The sequence below is a fragment of the Penicillium cataractarum genome (genome assembly GCF_028827025.1).
Source record: "Penicillium cataractarum strain IBT 29864 chromosome Unknown utg000009l, whole genome shotgun sequence".
Lineage (NCBI taxonomy): Eukaryota > Fungi > Ascomycota > Eurotiomycetes > Eurotiales > Aspergillaceae > Penicillium > Penicillium cataractarum.
Window position 1 is genome coordinate 3,642,582 of NW_026622745.1, and position 21,712 is coordinate 3,664,293.

The 21,712-nt window shown below is 48.0% G+C and overlaps 4 protein-coding genes across 4 annotated transcripts; 2 read left to right on the top strand and 2 right to left on the bottom strand.

Annotated features, from left to right (window-relative positions):
• Nucleotides 1-1,043: 1,043 nt before the first annotated feature.
• On the top strand, nt 1,044-2,042 carry N7496_011923 (F-box protein; the record flags this gene model as incomplete). Its single annotated transcript, XM_056704836.1, has 1 exon — nt 1,044-2,042. The coding sequence occupies one exon, from the start codon at nt 1,044-1,046 to the stop codon at nt 2,040-2,042; it is 999 nt and encodes a 332-aa protein (XP_056550796.1).
• Nucleotides 2,043-3,686: 1,644 nt separating this feature from the next.
• N7496_011924 (uncharacterized protein) lies at nt 3,687-4,184 on the top strand (the record flags this gene model as incomplete). The annotated part of the gene is made up of 3 exons (XM_056704837.1): nt 3,687-3,719; nt 3,777-3,857; nt 3,906-4,184. The coding sequence occupies 3 exons, from the start codon at nt 3,687-3,689 to the stop codon at nt 4,182-4,184; spliced, it is 393 nt and encodes a 130-aa protein (XP_056550797.1).
• Nucleotides 4,185-10,392: 6,208 nt separating this feature from the next.
• N7496_011925 (stress-regulated transcription factor RPN4) lies at nt 10,393-12,459 on the bottom strand (the record flags this gene model as incomplete). Its single annotated transcript, XM_056704838.1, has 1 exon — nt 10,393-12,459. The coding sequence occupies one exon, from the start codon at nt 12,457-12,459 to the stop codon at nt 10,393-10,395; it is 2,067 nt and encodes a 688-aa protein (XP_056550798.1).
• A 6,802-nt stretch (nt 12,460-19,261) lies between these two features.
• Nucleotides 19,262-20,688, bottom strand: N7496_011926 (putative integral membrane protein Pth11-like; the record flags this gene model as incomplete). Its single annotated transcript, XM_056704839.1, has 6 exons — nt 19,262-19,748; nt 19,837-20,207; nt 20,262-20,329; nt 20,385-20,421; nt 20,477-20,496; nt 20,547-20,688. 6 exons carry the CDS (start codon nt 20,686-20,688, stop codon nt 19,262-19,264), a joined length of 1,125 nt encoding a protein of 374 aa, XP_056550799.1.
• Nucleotides 20,689-21,712: the final 1,024 nt, after the last annotated feature.

Genomic DNA, 21,712 nt, shown 5'->3' on the forward strand with positions numbered 1-21,712 from the left:
TGGTGGTTGTCTCTAGCTTTGTAATAACATAGTATCTAAGTTTTATTCGGTTCCATGATTTTTGTTCGTTTAGGTGATGTTGTTTGAGTAAGTGTGTATGTTGGTGTTTCGAGTGTGGTAGAGGAGTGATTACATACTATGAATATATATTACCACTCTGAACAACCACGATTACCGTAGACCAACTTACACAACTAGTCAAATATGAGTAAAAAACGCCTGGAGACAAAACCTCAACACTAGAAATGTAGATGGAGACCGCCAAATCATACAAAAAGCCCCAATTGGTGCATACGATGCGAAAAGATTGCTCAATTTCGAGGTGCTCGGACCAGGGGGGTTCAACTGGGGTTCAACTGGGGGTTCAACCCGACCGCAGGGGTTCAACTTGTCTTGGCACTGGAACACCCTCGAAGTACACCACCTCCGTCCTCAACATCCAACATAAATGCCAAACAAAATGATGAACACGAAAGTAGAAATTAACCAAAGCAAAGAGATATCAATCTAACAGCTACAAGATAAAAAAAGAACTCAGCTCACACCACCACGACCTAGCTGACCGCACCAGAGGCTGCAATGCAAGAGAGGACCAGCCTACAGACTCATGGCACGACCCGAGGAAATCCCCAGTCACAAATTGAGAAAAACCGAAAAATTGGACAGCCCGGCAACTAACAAAAGAGAGTCTAAAGAGAACCAGATCGAGTACCCCCAAGAAACCCGAAAGAAGATGGCCGAAGACGGCCATGGCGCACATGGTCCTTCAGGGACCTTGTGGCCCAAGAGTATAAGACGGCATCACCACCATGTCGCAATACCCCCCTCATTCTACCTTCTCCTACCAAATAAACTACAATATACTCCCGAAGAGCGGTACTAGTGATAATTACGCCAAACCCTGACCAACAACTCTGGCGACTATTGAAATTGAGACCCACCGACCGCGACCTGTGAGTACCTGGGTAGATGCTCGATGCGTGGGCCATAGGAGTTACTGACCGAGAGTAGGTACACCATCAGCCACACTGGAGATAACAAAAATGGGGGGGGAATCTCTCGTTCACCAATCGGCCCGGTCGACCCTGTCAAACCATGCCTCGAGTTCAACCCTTAGTGTACAGGACCGTCGCAGCCAGAGCGACACAGAGCTCCAGATCCCAGCTCTTGCTACCGTCCTTGGTACAACGGAGCTCCTGGAGGCGATCATGCTCCAGCTGGACATGAGATCCATCCTGAAAGTTCAGCAAGTCTGTCAACGATGGAAACAGATAATCACCCACTCCATCCAACTCCAACAAGCACTTTGCTTCAAACCGGCAAAAGCCAACGCCAAATGCTGCACAACAAACCCACTCATCGAAGAGATCGTATTACCTCAGTTACTACTAAGGTCAAGGAACTTCATAATTCCGGGTAAATACCCAAACTTCGAGCCCTGTTTCCGCAAAGAGGCAAGCTGGAGGAAGATGCTGCCCCAACAAACACCCACGTCCACAATTGGAGTGATCGAGATTGTGCGCCATGAGAAATACACGTTCACAAAGCTAGCAGTCGAGCCTGGATCCCTGAGAATGGAACAACTCCTCGACGCCACGGAGAACGGGGTTCTCATGCCTACACCCAACAACCGGGTCTTCTGGACGACCGTCGCCCGATCCCTCAATTTCGAGATATGGGGACAGAACTGGGTACAGACCAAGAGTCCTCTTCCCGAGGGGGTACCATGGATACCAGCGAATATTGACTGGGACACACTGCGACTAGGCGTGGCATCTATGTGTCTGGAGCAGTCTGGCTGTGACTTTGTCATTGTGTCTGAGTGGCCGCAACTCCTGTTCCAGGATGATATGTGTCCCTGCCAGAAGACGATTCTGGATCGTTGGTTGGAAAATACATTTGGGAAGTGTGAGGTTGTGATTGCTCGTGAAGAGGCGAGTCATACATATGCCTTTAAAGAGGGGAATGTCCCGGTGCTGAGGCAGTTGTGTGAGCAATGTTGTTGTCGGAGACGCTTTGCTAGGAGGTTGTTTCTTCCATGAACACCCGGGAATGAGATATAATACGTATATAAGTTTCTCCATGTAAGTTCTTCCATATAGTTTCTTCACGCTTGATCGCATAACGTAGCATTCTAGAGGTCTCTACCATCCCATAAAATAAAGAATCCATTATGCCCCGCGAGTAACATGGGCACATGGGAACCGGGATAGAACACGCCCGGAGAGCTTTTCTATGAACCCCTCAAAGACCAGACCTAGATAACGGATTAAATGCAATGATGATAGTACAAACGAGAGGAAATTCCATCCACAAGTCACTTAACGACTCGAAGTACCAAACTAAAAGCATATGCAGTCCTTGCAATCAGAGGCCAAGGAAAGTTAGCGAAGATCACTCTACCCCTACTGAGATCCAAATCAAATCGCGTATCGCCCACTCAAACTCAGTCATCTCAAATGCCGGCGCTACCCCCGAGGCCATTACCTCCACTGGCCTATAAATTTCACATCAAGGGATATCAGAACTGCCTCAAGTCGAATAGTCTCTGATCTCCGATAAACCCCCAAAAACTCGGCATTAACCACACTCTAGTCGATTATAACAGCATAATAAATGGTGTCCACAATCAGAGCCACAGAGACATCTGCAAAAAAAAAACTAAAAGGTTATTATGGATAAGTTTTTTTTTGACCCACATGGCCCTCCTTTTGATGGGCTTTACAGTACTAAAGCGCGCGTACGGTCGCTTCGTAAGCGATCTTACGCGTAAAGGATATAACCATATCGACAAGCACGATTTCTTAGTGGATTACCAGCGCGCGCGGCTCGAAGCGTTCTAATCAACCAATCCCACTATCAAAAACAGCTTCGTAGCTAGTGGTCTAGTACCATAAGACCCCGAGAGAGTGCTTAACAAGCTTAATATCTCTCTACGTACTCCGTCACCACCTAGCAGCCGGCCAAACAGCAGATCTAGCGAATTCACACCCCAAACGCCTAGAACCGCCGCTCAGCTATTCAAGCAAGCTTCTATGTTAAAAGATCTACTAAAATGGCGGTCAAATAGCCCTCCGAGCCTATCAAAAGAGATCTTAGACCAGATAATCAAGGGATTCCAGCTAGCGCTACACAGCGGTGCTTTACTAGCAGAGGATAATGCGAATCTACGTATAGCGAGTGAGAAGATGATCAAAAAGCGCAATCGGTCAACTAGGAGGATACCCTGCGCAGAGAGTTTAACCATTAAAGAGGCTATACAGCTAGCTAAGCAGCTAAACCAGCCAGAGGAAGATAATGAGGTAGATTCGCATGCAGAGATTGAATTGCCTAGTCAGCCAATTATGCCAGCAAAGAGGGCACCACCTAGGTGTAGTGGGTGCAGGGAGATTGGCCATAGGATTAATGTATGTAAAAATCGCTATATCTAGTTAAATTAATCGGTGTTGGTTGAGATAATCGATTTTGAATTGCTCTTCTATGGGAAAGTGACCGGCTCGACCGGGTGACCGACTCGACCGGGAATTACGTTACGTTATCAACAGGATAGATGACTAATCACCACTGGATCACGCCACATAACTTGCAAAAACGTCACCATATTTTCGGCAGCTCTGAGTACTTTTCTTGACAAACAGTCTCCCTCACGAGGTCGAAGAAAAGATACAGATAGCTTATCTGCCACAATGCAGCCAGGAAACAAGGGACAAAGCCCCGAAGTATGACCTTCCCTTCCATAATACCTAGAAGTAAAGCCTCTTACAATATTACCCTAGCCACTGTCCGAAAATGACAAGCGTCTCTTCGGAAAGTACGGAAAGCTAGCAGGTGGAGGCTTACTTGCTCAGAAGTCCAAAGTAGGTAGAATATTGTCCACTACACCGGTTCGAGCTGATATCGTATAGGAAAGAACGTACTTTGACTCTGGAGATTTCGCTCTTTCCGCCGCTCATCGTGTAACCGATAATGGTTCTATTCAAACAGGCGCAGCGCATCCCCACCGAGAAAGCATCTCGCAACCTTACTCCCCTGTCCCTGCCGCAAGCAATGCTAATAAGGATGCCAACGAAGATCCACATAGGAGGAGTGCTAGTCCACAGAAAAGCCCTCTCCATCGGCAAATCACTGATAAGCATATTGAGGGCGTAAGCGGTACAAGCCATACGAATAATGAGAGAGGTTAATTCTATATACTCCGAGATTGAACACTGAATTTTTACATTGGAATTGAATTGAGCAATCTGTTATTCAATAATAATTATTGAAAAGTGATAGTACGACCAGCACTCTGTTGCGAGGTGACGGTAGGCTACGAAGTTCTATATAGTATTACCATGTGATTCCCTGAAATAGTGAGCTTATAGCACGTGCTTTACCTAAATAATGTTAGTGTTTCTTGGCGTCAGCGTGTAGAAATTAATCAGGGACGAAAGTGATGATATGAGTTGTCGAGACTGTTGTGGGGATTATTTCTAGACTGCTTCACTAGCTATGATGTACTAATTAGATACTTTTTTTATGGAATCTTCTACGAAGATTTAAGTACGCTTCACCGTATTATGTCTAGACCGTCGCCGTTAGATACGCCGTCGTAACACGTTACTACAAACCTCAGACATAATATTAAAACATAGTCTTCGTCTTTGAAACCAACAAAATTTCTCCTAAGATGCGAAATTGGGCTTAGAAAAAGGAAACAAAACCGTATCCCTATTTGTTCTGGCCTAGCAGAAATACCGAAGCTATCCTATGCCGAACGTGCGTCCTTAGCTTTCTACTCTGCTCGTGGAAAAGATTCGAAGAACGTGGCCCCAGTTAAACCGTTGAAAATACGGGACAGAATGATGCCGCCTTGAGTATATGCAGGTAGTATCTGGAAGCGTTGGCCGCGATGAAATTTCGACACTTGGACCGGTCTCACACCGAGGGGTGGCCAGCCAGTTCGCCTATATCTAATCCTTTTATCACATCCAGACTCATCGACAAACACAAGATAATATGACCGGAATTCGGATAGCTTATGCTGATAGAAATCTCGTAGTTAAGAGTTGTCGGACTTTAGGCAGTGGCCATAAAGTCGTGGATCTTGACAGTGCGTACTAGTAAAAGCACCACGGTCGCGTAGGGTGATTATGCGTACTAGTCAAAGCACCACAATCGTGTAGGTGAAGAATGACCGACCAAGACAGGGCGTAGTGGCAGAAGAAGTGCCGAAGATTTCTGTCCTTGATCAACAACGATGTCAAACTTAATTCAATTTAACTAGGAAACAGGGCGGTATTTATATCATTAGATACATGGTAAAAGATCACATGAAAGATTGAGAGTATCTCGGAGTGTTACGTAGTCTCCTGCCTACATAGACAATTCAATGCGAGATCGTTAAAGATCAATTCGAGAGAATCTTATAGAGAAGATCTAGACGCGATGAGGGGTAGCGGGTCTTCTATCACATAACCCCATAACATCTATATGTTGACAAGAGTTCTGTTCTTTGGCTTTCTGTTATCCTTTCTTTTTTGTCTAGCCAGCATAGGAAAGAGCACGCTTAATACTAGATAACGATAGTAATATATTAAACTTATCCCATAGGAAGATAGCTATCTCTTCAACGTATAGGCTAGGTTTTTCGGCGAGGTGGTCATAGAGGGCGTCGAGTATGACAGGGGCTGTTACGATTCGGAGACTAAGGACTGGGCTTAGAGGATTAAGGAGATTGATCGAACTGGTCAATGCGTGTTTGTGCGAACATGGAACTTCCCAGGACGGACGGGAGTTACCAGAGAAGGGCCCTATAAAGGCAATCTCTTCTGGCAAGATAGAACTTCTCTTCTCCCTTTCCTCTCTAGATTTAGTTGCTTCGTTGAATGCACCGATTTGAACCTCAACTCGCCTGGCTGTAACAGGGGCGATACTTAGTTATCGACCGACCGAGACTGGGGGAGATCTGGCACTACCGAGTAACCGCAAATTCTTGCGAATGTTAGTGATAGAGCGCTCACTACACTAGGCTACCTTTACTATTTGCGATGTAGTGAGTCTATTGTTGCTACATATCATATAAATAATCACCTTACGCTCCCAGGAATCGATGTTTCTAGCCATTTTGTAAGGGGTTTAGGTGATACAGTTGCTAGGTTGGGAGGGGTGTGAATGAGCGACCACATTGTGAGTGGGGTGGTTATTTTTGGATATGGATCAAGGGTTATTTCTGGACATTTAGACATGTAGAGGTACATGGCCATACAGTTTTATACTTTCATCCCTGTTACCGTGTAAATCCGGAACAAGTCTTTAAATACGGACCTTTCCATATAAGGTTTAGCATATCATGTGATTAGGGTTTGACAGAGCATCTCGCTGTTCCCAGATATGGAAGGCAATAACGGGCGGCACTGTAACATACCAAGAATTCAGAATCTCACTGCGTCCTTCTGATTCATTTCCCTTCTTGATAATTCATCGTCGACTTCAAGCTCTTTCACCACCGAGGACCCGTTGGACTTTCAAAGGGACACACTGAGTGCCTTGTATTCCCGGGGATATTTATCTGAAGACGTGAAATGACAAGCCTGATTCCGAAATACTCGACATAAACCAGACATCAATAGCATACTAAGCTCTCGACTCGAAAGGCAAACGCACACAGCCTCGATACTTGAACTGTAGTGGTTGTATTATTTGCCCGAATTAGGTTAAATTCTACCAATCCTTGTGAAAACACCATGCCAAGGATTTTCAACCCCCAGGATAAACAGCTAGATCGAAGCTTGATTATATGGCGTGTTCACAACCCTCAAGCCAAGTCAACTTAGCTATCTGGACACGCTCGACCATAAAACTCTCAAATCGTGATCCTAATGTCTTGTAAATCATATCGACTGAGCATCAACCGATGATCGATTTACCGTTCTGCGGCTCTAAAGCGTAAACGCTCATCTCATTGGTATAGAACCTTATTGGTCTAGACAACGGCCACGTTGGATAGCCGCCACTTTCACTGTGAATATACCGAGTATTTCCATTCAAGGATCACATAGGTCCCCGAAAGAAATGCCGCCGGGCTTCACATGCTTATCGAGTCTGTTGCCTACACGTGCGAGATTGCCTCCCGTTAGATTATTATTCAACATGACCAGGAAATGACTCCGTTGTTGAGACCCTAACGTTGGACTAGTCAATAAGTCTCCTTTGATACTATCCTACCAAGTATAACCCTGGATATGCTGTTGCCTATATCACTTCGCCACGATCCTATCCACCTGTCCGCGTTCACGCCACCCAGTCTACTCTATTTCAATACACCAGTCACGATCACAAGCCAAAAGCCACGTACAACATGGGCTCTAAAACCTTCACAGAAAGCCCCAGTCATATATTTCCGCAAATAGCATCCGGTGTCTCAACTTACCACGCCATTCGTGCAACACATTCCACGAAACACAAAGCCACATGCAAGCCACGCATTCATCCTATCCACGAAGTAGAGTACCTAACTCCGTACACCCACATGCATGCCAGCAATACCACACTAGCCACCGAATGTTCGAGTAGACGCTATTCCGGAGTGAGTTAGAAGTACTTCGTACCTAACGGAGATCCCGGAGTCTAGATGAGTCATCAGGTTAGGGACAGCAAACACTAGGTTGCACCGCCACATACAAATTCAATACAGGATCGCCCCACAATTGAAAGATTTATAAGCAGGTGGATTTCAATTTCCATAGGTATCCATACTCCATACACTATCTAATGATACGGTCGATCACTAACGGCTTATCGATAGTAACTCGCTCTTTCGTTCTCGTACACGCGGAATACAAATGAAATTGTAAAATCCACACCCTTAGAGCTCCATCATTTCAAAAGCCACAAACTCCACAGTGGACCCTTTCATCCACCAATGTCTACCAATAAATCTATGTACAACTCCAAACTCTCAAACTCCCATAGAGCACAAGGGATTAGATCTGCTCTCTCTAAGTTCTAACAGCTCAAAGATCTACATCTAAATGCAAGCGTACCCCACTACTACATAGCGAAGCTGAAACAAGCCCGTTAAATCCAACCCCAAAACCCGGACGTCCCCATTATTCAAGGCCGTTGGATGAGGATCAAACGAGAGGGGAAAAAGGTAGTGGATACTGTAGACTGTAGATTGCTCAGCTGAGTTCAAGTCAGCTCGCATTGACTGTCTATCCCCATCCCCGTCTCCACTGTACACACGTACATTCTAAGCTCTGTGCTCCGTCTTCGTCCTTTCTTCCATCTTACGGTGCTGATTGGGGGGTCGTTGTTGATCAGACCTGACTAAGAAATTCAATTGCTCTGCACTCTACAGCACATAAGTGCTTTTGTACCTTTGTATCAGTCAGATAGAGTACTAACCCCGACGATCTCATCCTGATGGATTCGGCCCGCGCCAATCGCTACCAACACCGGCAGTAAGATCGGGGGCTGATTAGAAGTGCTATCCACCAGTCCACAGCATAGTAATAGAACTCACACCTTACAAGAACCTATTCCTTCTCCATTATAATGGTACACACCGATTAGCCAAAAGTAATTTTGTAATCCCCGCACAAGCTCCTAATAGAATCACCAAAACATCCCTGCAATAGGTAGACCACAGGGATGTACATACATAGCCGCTCCACACCGGACCCCCTAATCCCACGCTAATATCAACCCAACCCACCAGCCTACAACATCCCTCCCTACCAGCGCGCTTATGCTTAAATCACCCAGCCAAAATGATTGGCTCCAACGCAAATCTATTCGATTTGATTCTGCCCCCTCCTAGTAGTAGGCACTAGTAGATACTACAGGGTGTGCACAGTCTACCTGCACACGACCATGAACATAGAGAAACCTAGTACGCATTGCTACGTAGGAAGTAATACATCCACGCTCATAGCTCCAATTCGTCCTCCCCACCACATATTCCCAATTCCAGAATCACATAGAACCACCCAGCTCCATCCCGAAAAAACCCCCATGGAATCATGAATCCGGGCTCCCAATCCTACCGATACCCCTGACAAGCCCTGTGGGTCAAATGTGCCGCCTGCCTATTCCAGGTGAGACTACAGGGGAGCTTGGCATATTGTGGCTTTCGATGTGAATCTGGGATTGGCCACCTATCATTAGGAATGGGGCGCAGGGCCTGCAATTGATTGATTTCTACTGCGGGTGCGGGTGTGTTGGAGGGGGTGATGAGTGCAGCTGTACCCTCGCGCAGACTGACAGGGAGATGGGGTGGAGGGGGGAGGGGTGGTGATTGGCTTAGTGGGTGTTTTATTGGGTGTGGGGTAAGCGGGTGTTTCAGTATGGGCAGTGGTTGTAAGTGTAGCTACAGTATGGGATGTATACTTTGTAGAGATGAGAATATGATGATGTGTTCTTAATTGGGTACGGTAATTGACCATCTATAAACTTTTACAGAGGAAGGGAACAAAGATTGAAAATGTTATCGTAATTTTTTGAATCGTTTCCACAAGTTCTATCATAAGTATACATCATATCCATCGTCGAGTCCATAATATACATTTTCTCGGAGACAGTCAAAACCCAAGACTGTACAGTGCAAAAGGAGAACCCAAGAACAGACGCGCATAAAGACAATGACAATGGCAATGACAAAGTGACAGTGATAATAATAGCCACGGGTAAAATCAATTCAACCACCCATATACAAACACCAAAAGACAAAAAGCACCAGCCAATGCAGGGAAGATCATCAAATCATACAATGGTCCAAGAAACCAAAAGGGGAAAGAAAAAAAGCCACGCAAACGCAAGACATTAAAAATAAACACAAAATGATAATTATACAGCAATGGGGCTTTCGTAAAAGACATGAAAAGGCTGCAAGCGAGAGAAACACACAAGACAGCCCCCATACACACAAAATACAAAATGCTTTTTTTTGTGTTTGTGGTCTAACGCGTCAAGATAAGCCAAAAATGCCGGGATGGAGGCATGGATCAAAAGTGGATCGAATGGCGCCAAGGGCACCCTGCACACACGTCAGGAGCATAAAGGAGGGGGGGGGGGTGTGAGCATCGAGTGGTAGAATAGATGCGTCATCTCTGTGTAGCGGTATTCGATCGACGACGTATGATCAACGTCAAGCGAAGGAGAGAGAGTGGAATGACGTCAGTGGTGGTCAGTATGTCGGTGGAATGGGGTTCAGGCCATAAGGCTGCAATCCCATCCCCCACCTCCCAGGTAGGGAGCGAGTCCCGAAATGGAAGGGAATACCGACGATCTGGATAGCTGTGGGGCTATTGCTCAATCGGGGTTCTGACGTCATGGCGTCCTTGTCAGAAGGAAAAAGGGTTTTGCATGATTGCTCTCATTCGTCATGGTGATGCTGGACACGCGGAAGCTTCAGTCTCTTCCCCGGCGTCGTTGCTTGCCAGGCCAGTCCACTTCGGGGTGCACCACACGCATGTGTCGGGTCAATGCATCATTGCGACTGAAGGTCTTCTCCTCAGTGCAAAGATGGCATCGCACCTTTTGCTTGCGCGCATTGTGGATCGTATCTTCGTGTCGAGTAAGATCGTAGGGCCGAGAGAAGATCGAATTGCATGGCTTGCCAGTAGATGGGTTGATCCGCTCACACTTGTGAGGACCAGCCTGCGAGTTGCGAAGCGAGGTATCCCGAGTAATCAGGTGACCGCCAGGGGTAGTCTGGCGATGCGCCTCACGCTTGTGTCGCTGGAGCTTGGCGGGGGTCTCGAAGCGGAGAGTGCAACCATGGTAGGTGCAAGTGTAGGTGCCTCCATCAGAAGAAGTGTTGTTGGGCCGAACGATGCTATCGTTAATCGGCAACCTGGCCTGAGGAGTCATGGTACCCGAGTGCAACTCGCTGGACGTAGATTCCAATCGCGGAAGCGAAGCAGGGAAGTCCGGAGTCTGCTGCAAGAGATTTGACTGCGGGCGGGCCTGTTGGTAGAACTGGGGCTGTTGAACACTGGCGTACTGGCTGGGGAAGGCCTCCATCGTAGACATGGCCGGGCGCATGGATCCCGAGCTCTCACGGCGCAGGCCAAGGGCATCGCCCAAGTTGAAATCGGCCTGCTGCGGTGGGAAAAGCGGGGGCATCGCGGCATCCGCGCCTTCATCCAAATCCAAGACCGCATCCTTGGGGGACATGGTCTTGAGATCGGTCTGGCTGGCAGTCGAGGGAGCCATGCTCATGAGATTCTGAGGCATGGGCACGCTAGTAGCCATCTGCAAATCACCGGCAAAGGGGGAAGTTTGACGGAAGGGGGAGCGCTCGCGCTTGATGCCCAAAGCTGGAGATCCAGATCGAGCAGACAGGTGACCCTGGTTAGCGGCCTGCAGTCGGTCGGCCATAACATTGCGCGGGTTCAAAAGGTTCGAGTCCATCTTCATCGTTTGCTGCGGGGCGGCCATGATGGTGGGGTTGAAGAGTTCGTCCTGATAGATATCGGAAATCGTGCGGTTCAACTTGGGAATGCCAATCATGCCACCGTTGTTACCAGCGTAATCTGGAACCGGGTCGCAACGTGAGTACTCGTTCGTCCAGTAGTCAAGGTCAGAAAATCGAATCTCACCATTGGTCATCGCCTTGGAATCATCCAGCTCATCCAGACTGGTCTGTGGGGTCACAGGGGAGTTGTGGCTGATAGTTGAGACCGAAGGGGCCAGAGAGTAGTCGCCCTGCTGTTGCTGCGCGGGAGAAGTCTGGTGCTTTTGCTGCCGGTCCATAATCGCCTTCCTCATAGCCGACTCCGCATCCACGTTAGTCGCATCCCAAGAGGATGGTTCGTAGTTCTGGAAGGGAGCGGTGAGGAAGGAGTTCTGGACGGGAGTTTGCACCGGAGTGGGCAGTGGCTTCGATGAGCTATCGGTTCGCCGATGGCCGTTGGGAGAGATGGAAGGACCGGAAGGAGCGGAGCGGGAGGAAGCTGAGCTGGGGGAGGCCTTTTGGGGGAATGGAATGCGAGCGGGGCTCAACAGCTGCAAGTTGCTATCCCAGCCCTGGTTGCTGGTAATCGGTTGTTGTTGCGCCAACATTGGTGTATAATATTGGGAATATTGCGGAAGATATTGCGATGATGGTGAAGCAGAGCCCTGAATGTCGAACGACGGGTTGTAGGAAGACGCCGGGGTCATCGAAGGAGCCCCGAAAGATTGGCTATCGGCCGTCGTCGGAGGGTAAGGAATTGAGAAGGTTGGAGAGGAGAAGGTGGGTGAAGAAGGTGCGGAGGAGGGTGGAGAGGCGAACTGGTTAAGCTGGCCGAGATGATTAAATTGCTGGTGTGGTTGATAGTTGAAAGGCGGCTGCAAGCACGACTGTTGTTGGTAGTGCTGCTGTTGATATTGAAGAGTGTTCTCGAATGATTCGGGGTATTGTTCGTCTTGTATGATGCAGTCCTCGGGATAGAATGGATCGGTGATGAGACCCTTACGTGGGTACATAAGCATTATGGTATCACGTATATGGGGGACGTCAGTCGAGTGGGTAAGAGGGGGTTCGCCACCGGGGGATGGCGAGCTCTTTTTATAGTGTGGAATTCCGACGGGTCAAGATCCGAGAGTTCCCTGGGAGATGGTCTCGATAAGGCTTGGGAAGTTGGCGGAAGTGATCGGTAAGAAAAAAAAATAATGATTTATAGTCTGGCACCGAGAAGAGTCTGGAAACGTCGAGGGCTCGTGATCGAGTTGGTATGGGATGAACCTTAATATGGGGGATTGGGCTCTGGGGACGGTACAGTCAGATACTTCGGGTCTGGTTCTTAGAGATGACTCGATCGGAGGATGAGTCTTACCTGATATATAAAAATGGAATTCAGATTGTTGATAGTATAATCATGAGTAATGGTGAATAGTAAAGGGAGAAGGGAAGGAAGCGGATTTACATGGCGGGCACAGGCAGTTCTTAAAAAGGCAGATGGGAAGGCTTGAAGCCCATGACGTTTGGCGCTAGCAGGGGGCCACTTAGAGTATTCGAAAATCTGATTTTAGATTTTAGAATTTATTTTTTGGATTATTATTTATTTTTTTCTGGGATTCTCTTCGGTATCGTTCACGCAGACCTGCCATTGGGCTACCGGACAACACCGAAAATTTGGCGTACTGTTACGGCCGATCCTTCGGGGCTAGTCCCGATTCGACCTTAGCGGTCACTTATCGTACGATACGTGACGGACTTGACTCGGCGTCGGGTTCGGCTCCACTGATCGTCCGGGGGGACCCTGCTGGGGTTGTCCTCTCTTCTTTCCCTCCCTCCCTTGCAGTCCTGCCACGGTGGAGGTGGCTTGCTTTGGAGACAGCCACATTACCCACTGGAGATGGGAAAGAATCGACAGAGCAATGGGGTATTATCATTGGATTAGATCCGCGGAGTTAGGATTCAGAATTTAAAGATCTACCGACGAATTATGACCCAGAAGGAGTCATACTACTATCAGTCATACTACATTCTCCGTACTCCGGAGATTGTACAAATGGTATACACTAACTGTGTATAACTATACACAGTATACTCTGTACTGAGACTCCTGTCGTCCTCTCGGGCGAAACAACCCGAATAGATTGGTGATTCTCCCTTAACATCGCTTAGCAATCTCGGCCTAGACAAAAATCATGACCCCGATACCTTCTCAGATAGGACTAGAGTGGACCCCGGTAGAGGAAAAAGAATGGTCTGAGAGTCATGCTTTCCTGCAGGACCCGGACCCAAAATTTCTTTAGCGGCCGATTGAAGCTCCAATTTTAGGATTTATCCCCCAGGGCTGAGCCACACTTTAGGCCTTAGGCTTGATCTGAGTTGTCAGTCGGGCCGCGTGACTCAGGCAGAAAATTTTCAACGTACTAGTTTCTCTCATAGTGTATACGACAATATACTTTATGCAGTGACAAAACTAGTACAATACCCTCATCGGTCCTGTCTGTCCACCAATACGCTAGTCAATCTATTATCAATATTTATTAATCTCCTTCGCCCTTTGCAAGGTTAATCCATCGCTATCTCCGATCAAATCTACAGCTGTCCCAGACACTAGCCACAGCTGCTGCGCCACCATGTGGCACCCCACTCGATCGGGTTTCCCTGCAGTTCGCAGTTTCTCGTAAATTCAATCTGGGAAACCCCGAAGCTGCGAATCTACATTCTTTCTCTGGGGTATGCCCATTCGGGCAGGTGCGCATAAACTCGGCACCGGCGAATACTTACTCGATTCTAGCCACGTATTTCTCTTTGTTTCGTACACTTTCCATTTATTGATTTCAACCAGCGTATGGTCCATCCGAGGCCCAAACAGCATGCCAAGACCATCGTTGAAATGCGGGGATCAGCTGACTCGGCCGTGGTATGAGCATCAGCTGACCGGTGGGTTGACTGGTTCATGTCCACTGCGTTCGACAAACTAGTTAGTTTGGATTAACGAGCTAGCCATTCAGTCAAGTTCACTGACTCACTCGATGCTGGCACCTCCGTTGGTATCGTAGGAGCCTGGTCACTCTTCCTTGGTCTCTTCGGATCCGGCGTGGAGCTGGAGTAGGCAAAATGTGCGAATGGTCGTTGTCTGTTTACACGACCATGCTTCGCCCGGTATGATTTTCTTGCTTTGCGTATGTTGTGGCCAGCGTGATTACCCTAGGATCGGGTCACATGGCCCGTGGTCTGATAGTGGTTGTATAGTGCTGGTCCAGCTAGTCTGTTGACTGGGGATCTACGACTAGTCTAGTAATGATTACTCCATATACCTAGCGATGACTCCCACATGATTACCTACTAAGAATGAGTAAGAAACGCAAGAAATCAAGCATGACTATGTGTCAGTCTGGAACGTTGACTCAGAATTCTTAATCTAGTCTACAACTAGTGTGGTATTGTTCGTTGGGGGCTGATGAGAACAAAGCCATTAAAGAGGAGAGTATAAAATTGAAATAAAATCAAGTAAACTGAATTCCTAAATCTTTACCCACGTTCGGCGACCTGCCGATCGATGGGCAGCTTGTCCTGCTAGCGCAGACCTTGTCTGCTGAGGGTTGCAAGGGTTCAAGCGTTCGCCCATATTCAGCGCGGGTTACAGTAGGATCTTAGCGCCCGAAAAGGGCTGGGGCTGTCATGCCCTGGCGCCCAGTCGTATTGCAGCGCGACAGCCGTACAGCCATACGGCCCTACAATACTCAGGGCTGCAGTGGCTTGTGCCAACGAACTCTTAGGTGTACCTGGATTATTTTACAAATGTTTACTCTATCCGATCGGGGATGTGTTTTCCGACCGGGGGAATTCACATGGCCGGTCGCCTAATTCACTACTAGAGTGGATAGTTAGCAGCAGCAGCTAGCATCTGGCAGCTGGCATCTGGGTGGCGAGATGCACGCCGGAGATATTTCAGATCTCCAGGCTACGACGATAGCCCCGATAACCCCATAATCAGCCATGTGATACGAGATCAACGATCTCAAGGTGTGTAAGCGAGGAGGCATCTCGCGAAGAATCTCGTTCCTCTCGACCGAGACCGAGTCTCAGACTAGACCTAAAATCCGACGTTTTTCCGAGTGAAAAGTCTACGGTCGGCTTTAGCGCTGACGGGGCCACGATCGGGGCGATCTGCTCAGGTTCGGGTCCGGGGTGCCGTGTAAATCCCATTTTCATACCGGCCCAGGTCTGGCCCGAGTAGATTCTATTGCCTAATTTGAGTTACTTGATTCGTGTTAATTTTCGTCCTCGCTTAGATCCCCCCGTACCAACTTCTATTGCGAAGATCGTGGTCTGGTCCGTTCCCTGACCCCCCTCTTGGCGGCTCTGCACTTCCCAGGAATTCAACCTCGCTAGAGACGGTTATGGCTTGCGAGATCCGAGAGCCAGAACGTGCCTTTAGTCTGGGGAAGTGGCAAAGCCCGAGTTATGGTCGGCCCACCCTTCAGCCCATAACAAATCCAAAACATATGCGCAATGTACTGGTCATGGACTGGGCCTACACACACAACTATACACACAATAGCATGTCACTGTACCGGGGCACTCCGTACGTCGGTGGGATGCACTGCATAACGCCAACCTTCTTAATCGGTAACAACCTTCAAGCCCCGAGAGAAAATTTTTTTCCACGGCATTGGTAACCCGGTCTCAATAAGCTGTCAGCACTTTAATCACCCGATTTTCCGGTCCGAAAGGGAGAGAGTAAGAGCGAACGAACTCTGCAGAGCAGAATTAGAAACCAGCCCTAAAGCGCTAATGCAGGATAAAAAATTTTCACTTGCAAATGATTGGCGCAGGGACCTTCGCAGGGCTCAGCCACATCGTGTCCAGGGTGAAAACGTACCGTATTACGCGGATACACCGTGGCGTATCGAGGCTAGTGCGTCGTATGGTAAGGATGTGACACGTTTTCCATACTCTTTTTGGGATTCTCGTGCATGCGACTTGCATACACAAGCCACGCTAGGGCCTTCTGGAAGCCTTCTAGCGTGCCGACATTCCGGCACCGGGATTCTCCGCCCTTCTGGCATCCTATCTAAGTATAGCTGCATTTGAAAAATTTTTTCTCTTTGCATGGGTGTCTTTTAGGTTGCATCTGATAGAATTTTGTTTGGTCAGATTTCATTGTCAATGCGACTTGATAGCTACTCGTTGGGGAATTTGTTTGTTCCGAGGAGATGGTTGATTCGTGGAATTCACAGGTTCTGCGCGTTCCCGGTTGATTCCGATGGATGTACGAGGGTGCCCGTGAGTAGTATACTTTGGATTATGCGCAACGGGCTGGCTTAGCAATCCCAAGGAAATGATATTTGATTACTTTTTCGAGCCAGATTGAAAATTTCGATTAGCTTCTGGAACGGTGTTGGAACGACTTGCCCGTTATGTCCATGCAAGGGGGGAAGTAGAGGAATGCTGGTTGCCTATACTCGGCTGGTTCGTATACTCTTGATATTCGAAGACGGTCAACGATACGATCTTCAATACGCGACTAGCCTACTACTGCTGTAGATCTGAACCCCCGGTATGAGACTTGTCTCGACAGCACAGCCCCAAGCACGTCCTAACCCTCGCACGTGGCCTTTGCATACCGTTGAAAAGTGAAAGGTCCACTTTCACGCTTGTCTAGACGGCTGCCTTGTTCAATCCCCGTCCCTACTACTCAGCACGGTCCATTCGACGGACTGGCCACCCGGTCATTGCGTGTCCAACCCAGATCTGAGACAAGATTGGATCGTACGAAAATCTAGCGCAATCCAATCACGGCTGTCAGCCGAGTTGACTGACCGGTGGAAGGTCATTGCGGTTATTTGATAGGGCTGTAGTTGTAGGGCTGTAGTTGTAGGGCTGTTTTGGCTGGCATTGCTAGGGGTCCTCTTCGGGGCCCACTATGTTGGGGGGGGGGGGTGAATGGGGGCTGGACTTCCCTTACTGGGAATCGACTAGGTTCTATCATATTTTGGCTGAAACATTTGACGAGTCGTGCGCGTGGCCTGCGGCCTTGCTGCGGACTTGTTCGCCGGTCTTTTCATGGGTGCAGGTGTTTGTGTTACACGGCTGGTTACACATGAGGTGATTTCGAGGAGAGGTGGACCAATATGAGGCTTGATGCATGTCAGAAGTAAGAAGTAACCTTGATATGTGGAACATGTAGATGTAGGCTGGTCTGAGCGAAGGTTTGATGGAGAGATCTGATTATGGGATTGGCTGGTTTTGTGTAAGCCAGATACTACTACCCGTCAGAAAGAGAAAAGTGCACTGCTTAGGCACATATTCTTATTTCGATACGTATATTTTGACACCTCGGAGGTTTCCTCTCTAGCCCGTGGAAGGTCAATATAGGCGTTTCCCTACGTGAGAGAATGTCCTGCCGCCAGGGTATTCTACGAAAGATATAGCCTTCTGACGAAGACGCATGAATATTCAACCACCGATGTTATATTGTATGCAAGCACAAAGTTTCATTAATAGTTTAGTGAGCCAGAGATTAGCACCATGCCCCGAGAAAAGTAACAGGATCCTACAGTGGATGGGCATCAGACACAGATGCATATTGAGGAGACTATATACTACATAAGAGGAAAACTTTTAGTCTCGCCGTAAATCCGTTCTAGGTAGATTTAAGAGATGGAAGTCGGTCTAGTACTAAGACAGAGAGTATATATTGCTGACTCTGAAGTCTTAAACTCGAACATTTAAGATAGCGCAGGCTGCAGATATGTGGATTGTAATGGTCTACCTGGTCTCTTTTGGAAGCGCACGGCAGAGGTAAATGATCATGTTGAATCATAGCATGAAGGAAAGAGTGACTTGAAGTAACAGATCCTCATGGGAGCCATGAAATGTGAAGAACCTGGAAGTATCTGGTTCATTTTCTGACTCAGAATATGAGATGACTTGCCAGAAACGCGCACAGGGATCGAATGACACGGGTTTACAAATGATTATTGGCCGAGAGGCCAGTACAGTAGGACCAACTCTTGCTTTGTGAATATGAGAGCGACCTGAAAGTCGGCCATCATCAGCCACTCCGCAAGTGACACCGTCGACTTAAAGCATGGACATGGTCATTACTCGCTAGACGTGTGGCCAGCAGGGACATTGGTCGATCCAATTCCGGCCGAACATATCAGAGGAATGGGAACGCAGAAGCGGCGTGTTGTTCAGCTTTAGATGAAATGCGAGGAGAGGATTTCCCCTTGTCCCACAAGTTCGTCAAGGGATGCGAAGTAATTGAAGGAGATGCCGGGTGTGTCTTATGCTGAAAAAATCGTGGAAATTCTGCAAGCTCACTGAATCCCGGTTTACGGAAGGATCATCGAGTCAGCAACTGGGGAGCACACGAAGCTCAAAGAAATTGCGCGGATCAAGAATGTCATTGTGATCTGGGGTGTTATGCAAGCTCTGGTGATACCAGGAAGAATTCATTTTTTTGTATGCCAGTTGACTGAGTGTGGATGTGGAAATAAAAGATGAGAGGGAAGTCTTGGATGGGCCAATGCGCCATCAGCGCGATGTTGGCAGGCGGTTGTCGTTAATGCGATCGACTTTGAATAAGTGGCTGGATCATGAAGAGCTCTCATTGAATGAGCGAAACAGGTTTGTACCTAAGCAAAAGAAGAGTCGAGCTCACAGCATATCTAAAATCGTGAATGAATCCATAAACCCCCGACATCTTTAGGACACAACGAGGAACATTGACAAAAAAAAAACTCGCTGGACCGAGAAGTGTAAGTAAGGAAAGTATAGAAAGGAAATTATTAAAATACAATAACCACATAGCCCCATCTATTCCAATTAAATGCTTCCCTTTGGTCGATGAGCCTGCTCCATCGACGGACGATACTCATGATTGGACTCAACAGTCGTCTCAATCTCCGTGTGCGTAAAGATCTTTCCATCAGGAACGATAATCCGCTCTTCACTTGAGTTATCAGCCATAGTAGCTCCGATCTGCGTACCCATCGTCATATCATCCCGGCCGTTAATAGTACCCATGGTTATGTTGTTCGGATCGGTGACCTTGGTGAAGCCGGTGCCGTAGCGGCGTGCGTCAGGAGTACCAGACCAAGGGCCGTACTTGCGGCCGCTGCTGTATTCGCCGATGAAGCGGGGCAGGAAGCGTGAGGCGATGGCTTTGAAGGAGGGGATTGAGGCGGCGAAGATGCCGATGTTGGTCTCGATGACGGACCAGTACATTGCGCCGCTAATGGCGTAGGTATAGTCGGCCGAAGTGAGCATAGTAGGAATGTAGGTGATTCGGATGATGGAGGAGACGCAGGCACTAGAAGAGGTACATTGTTAGCTTATATATCGCTCTGATCTGTGTTCTTCGGGAGATGGTATGGGATGTTGAGAGGAATGTTACTCACAAGAGACCCAGACAGAGAATGAAAATGAGGGCGATCTTTTGCTTTTGGGGCATTTGTAGTTTGAAGATGACTCTGATAGGGAGGGTATAGGTGAGAAGGTCGGTCAAGATGTTCAGAGCAGCGTTGGCGAGGTAGAAGATGTTGATGTTAACGCATTTTCCGCCTGCAGCGCCGGTCCAGGCCTTGCTGATCGGTTGGCACTGGAAAGCCGCAACGAGAACGAAGGAAGTGGCCTGGCAAATAATGACTCCCATCATTATGTATGAAATACGAGTGAGATAGCGGTCTCCCAGGCGAGTGTAGAACCATAGCACTGATGTTTTGACGAAGCCGAGACATGCGAGGTAGAACATTGAGCTCAACCATACGACCTGGGGGATACGTTAGATATGGACAAGGCAAGGGCTTCGCGAATCCAAACATACAAATGAATAGTCAACAAGCTTGGTTTTGTCAGTATACTTATAGTGTTGTCCGAGTCCTTTTTCAACGGCTATAACTAGATCAGTTTTTATATTCTGTAAAAGGGTCTAGAGGTCAGTACGTACCGATGATAGTGGCAGCGATAAACGCCCAAGCTAAGCACTATTATTTCTGTCAGCTGTACCATTTATATTAATCAAGAAGTTGTTTTTCGTACGCAAGCTCCAATGATGAGGTCTATCAAGGGATTAGTAAACGCCCTAGGAAGACTGATGAAGTATACTCACAGTCATCGAGACCCATCTTTCCCAGAACGTAGATGCGCGCAAAGAGTCTCAGCGCTAGGACGACAAAGGTCAGGACCGCAAAGGCCAGACAGATACCCACGACCGTTGGACCCTGAGATCCATGGTCGCCCGAAATACCCATGGCGAAAGAAAGTTGATGAACGAGTGAATGGGTTGAGAAACCGACGACGAGAAAGTCCAATCAATTGACTTTTCGGTGAGTAGGCAGAATCAAGATATGCATGCAATGAATCCTCCTCTTCCTCTTCCTTGAAAGTCAACACTGGGACTGAGAAAAATGAAAGTAAAACCCGGACGTATATCCGAAGAATGGGATATGATCGAAGAAAAACAAAGCACCAACTACCCCAGAGTACGCCGGATTGTTCTCGGCCTGAGATGAAAACTTAAAAAAGGGAAAAAAAAGCTACACCAGACTGTAAATCCCCCCTTTAGCCTGAGTCTAGAGACAAGCCCACGCTGCTAGTGTGCGCCTGGTGCATGTTCCTCGCAACTTCTAGATCCACCAGGTATCTCCCAATAGCAGCGTGGGTGGGGATTAGCAAGAGACTATGGATCGGAAGTAGACAAGATGTCGACGCTGGGTTGTCGGAGCCAGACGACACGTTGAAACACAGAAAGCATCAGAGCTGCCGATCAACGAGGTACTAATGTCCGCCCGCTTTGCCACCGGATCTCCCTGTCTACGATTTTCCATAGCGGCTCCGCACATATGTAGATAACGAGCCGAGTATCGAGGAATTCGATTTCAGAGTGTGATCTACGGGCTTCTATTTGCCGTTTCAGACGTCCAGGAGATGCCAGGGAGAACCCGTGTCTCCCCGTCCCGACAGCCAGAGAACTCTACGAAAGTCAGTCTTCTCATGTCCAGTTTCTGGGCTCTATGGCCCACTTTCCTTACTTTCGGCGGCTCCTAGAGACTGATACTATCAGCCATTGCCCATTGTGCCGGGTCAAAGGGGATGGGCATATGGTTTACCAGGACTGAGAGGCGCGGGTGTAGGTTGTAACTCCACTTGCTGGGAAGGGAGAACCATTGGGGGCCGGGGCCAATGTTGGTCCTAGCACTAGTACGAAAAAGGAGTGGGGAAATGGTAGGGATAGCTCAACGCCGTCTCGTATCTTCTTCTCGTATCTTCCCGATT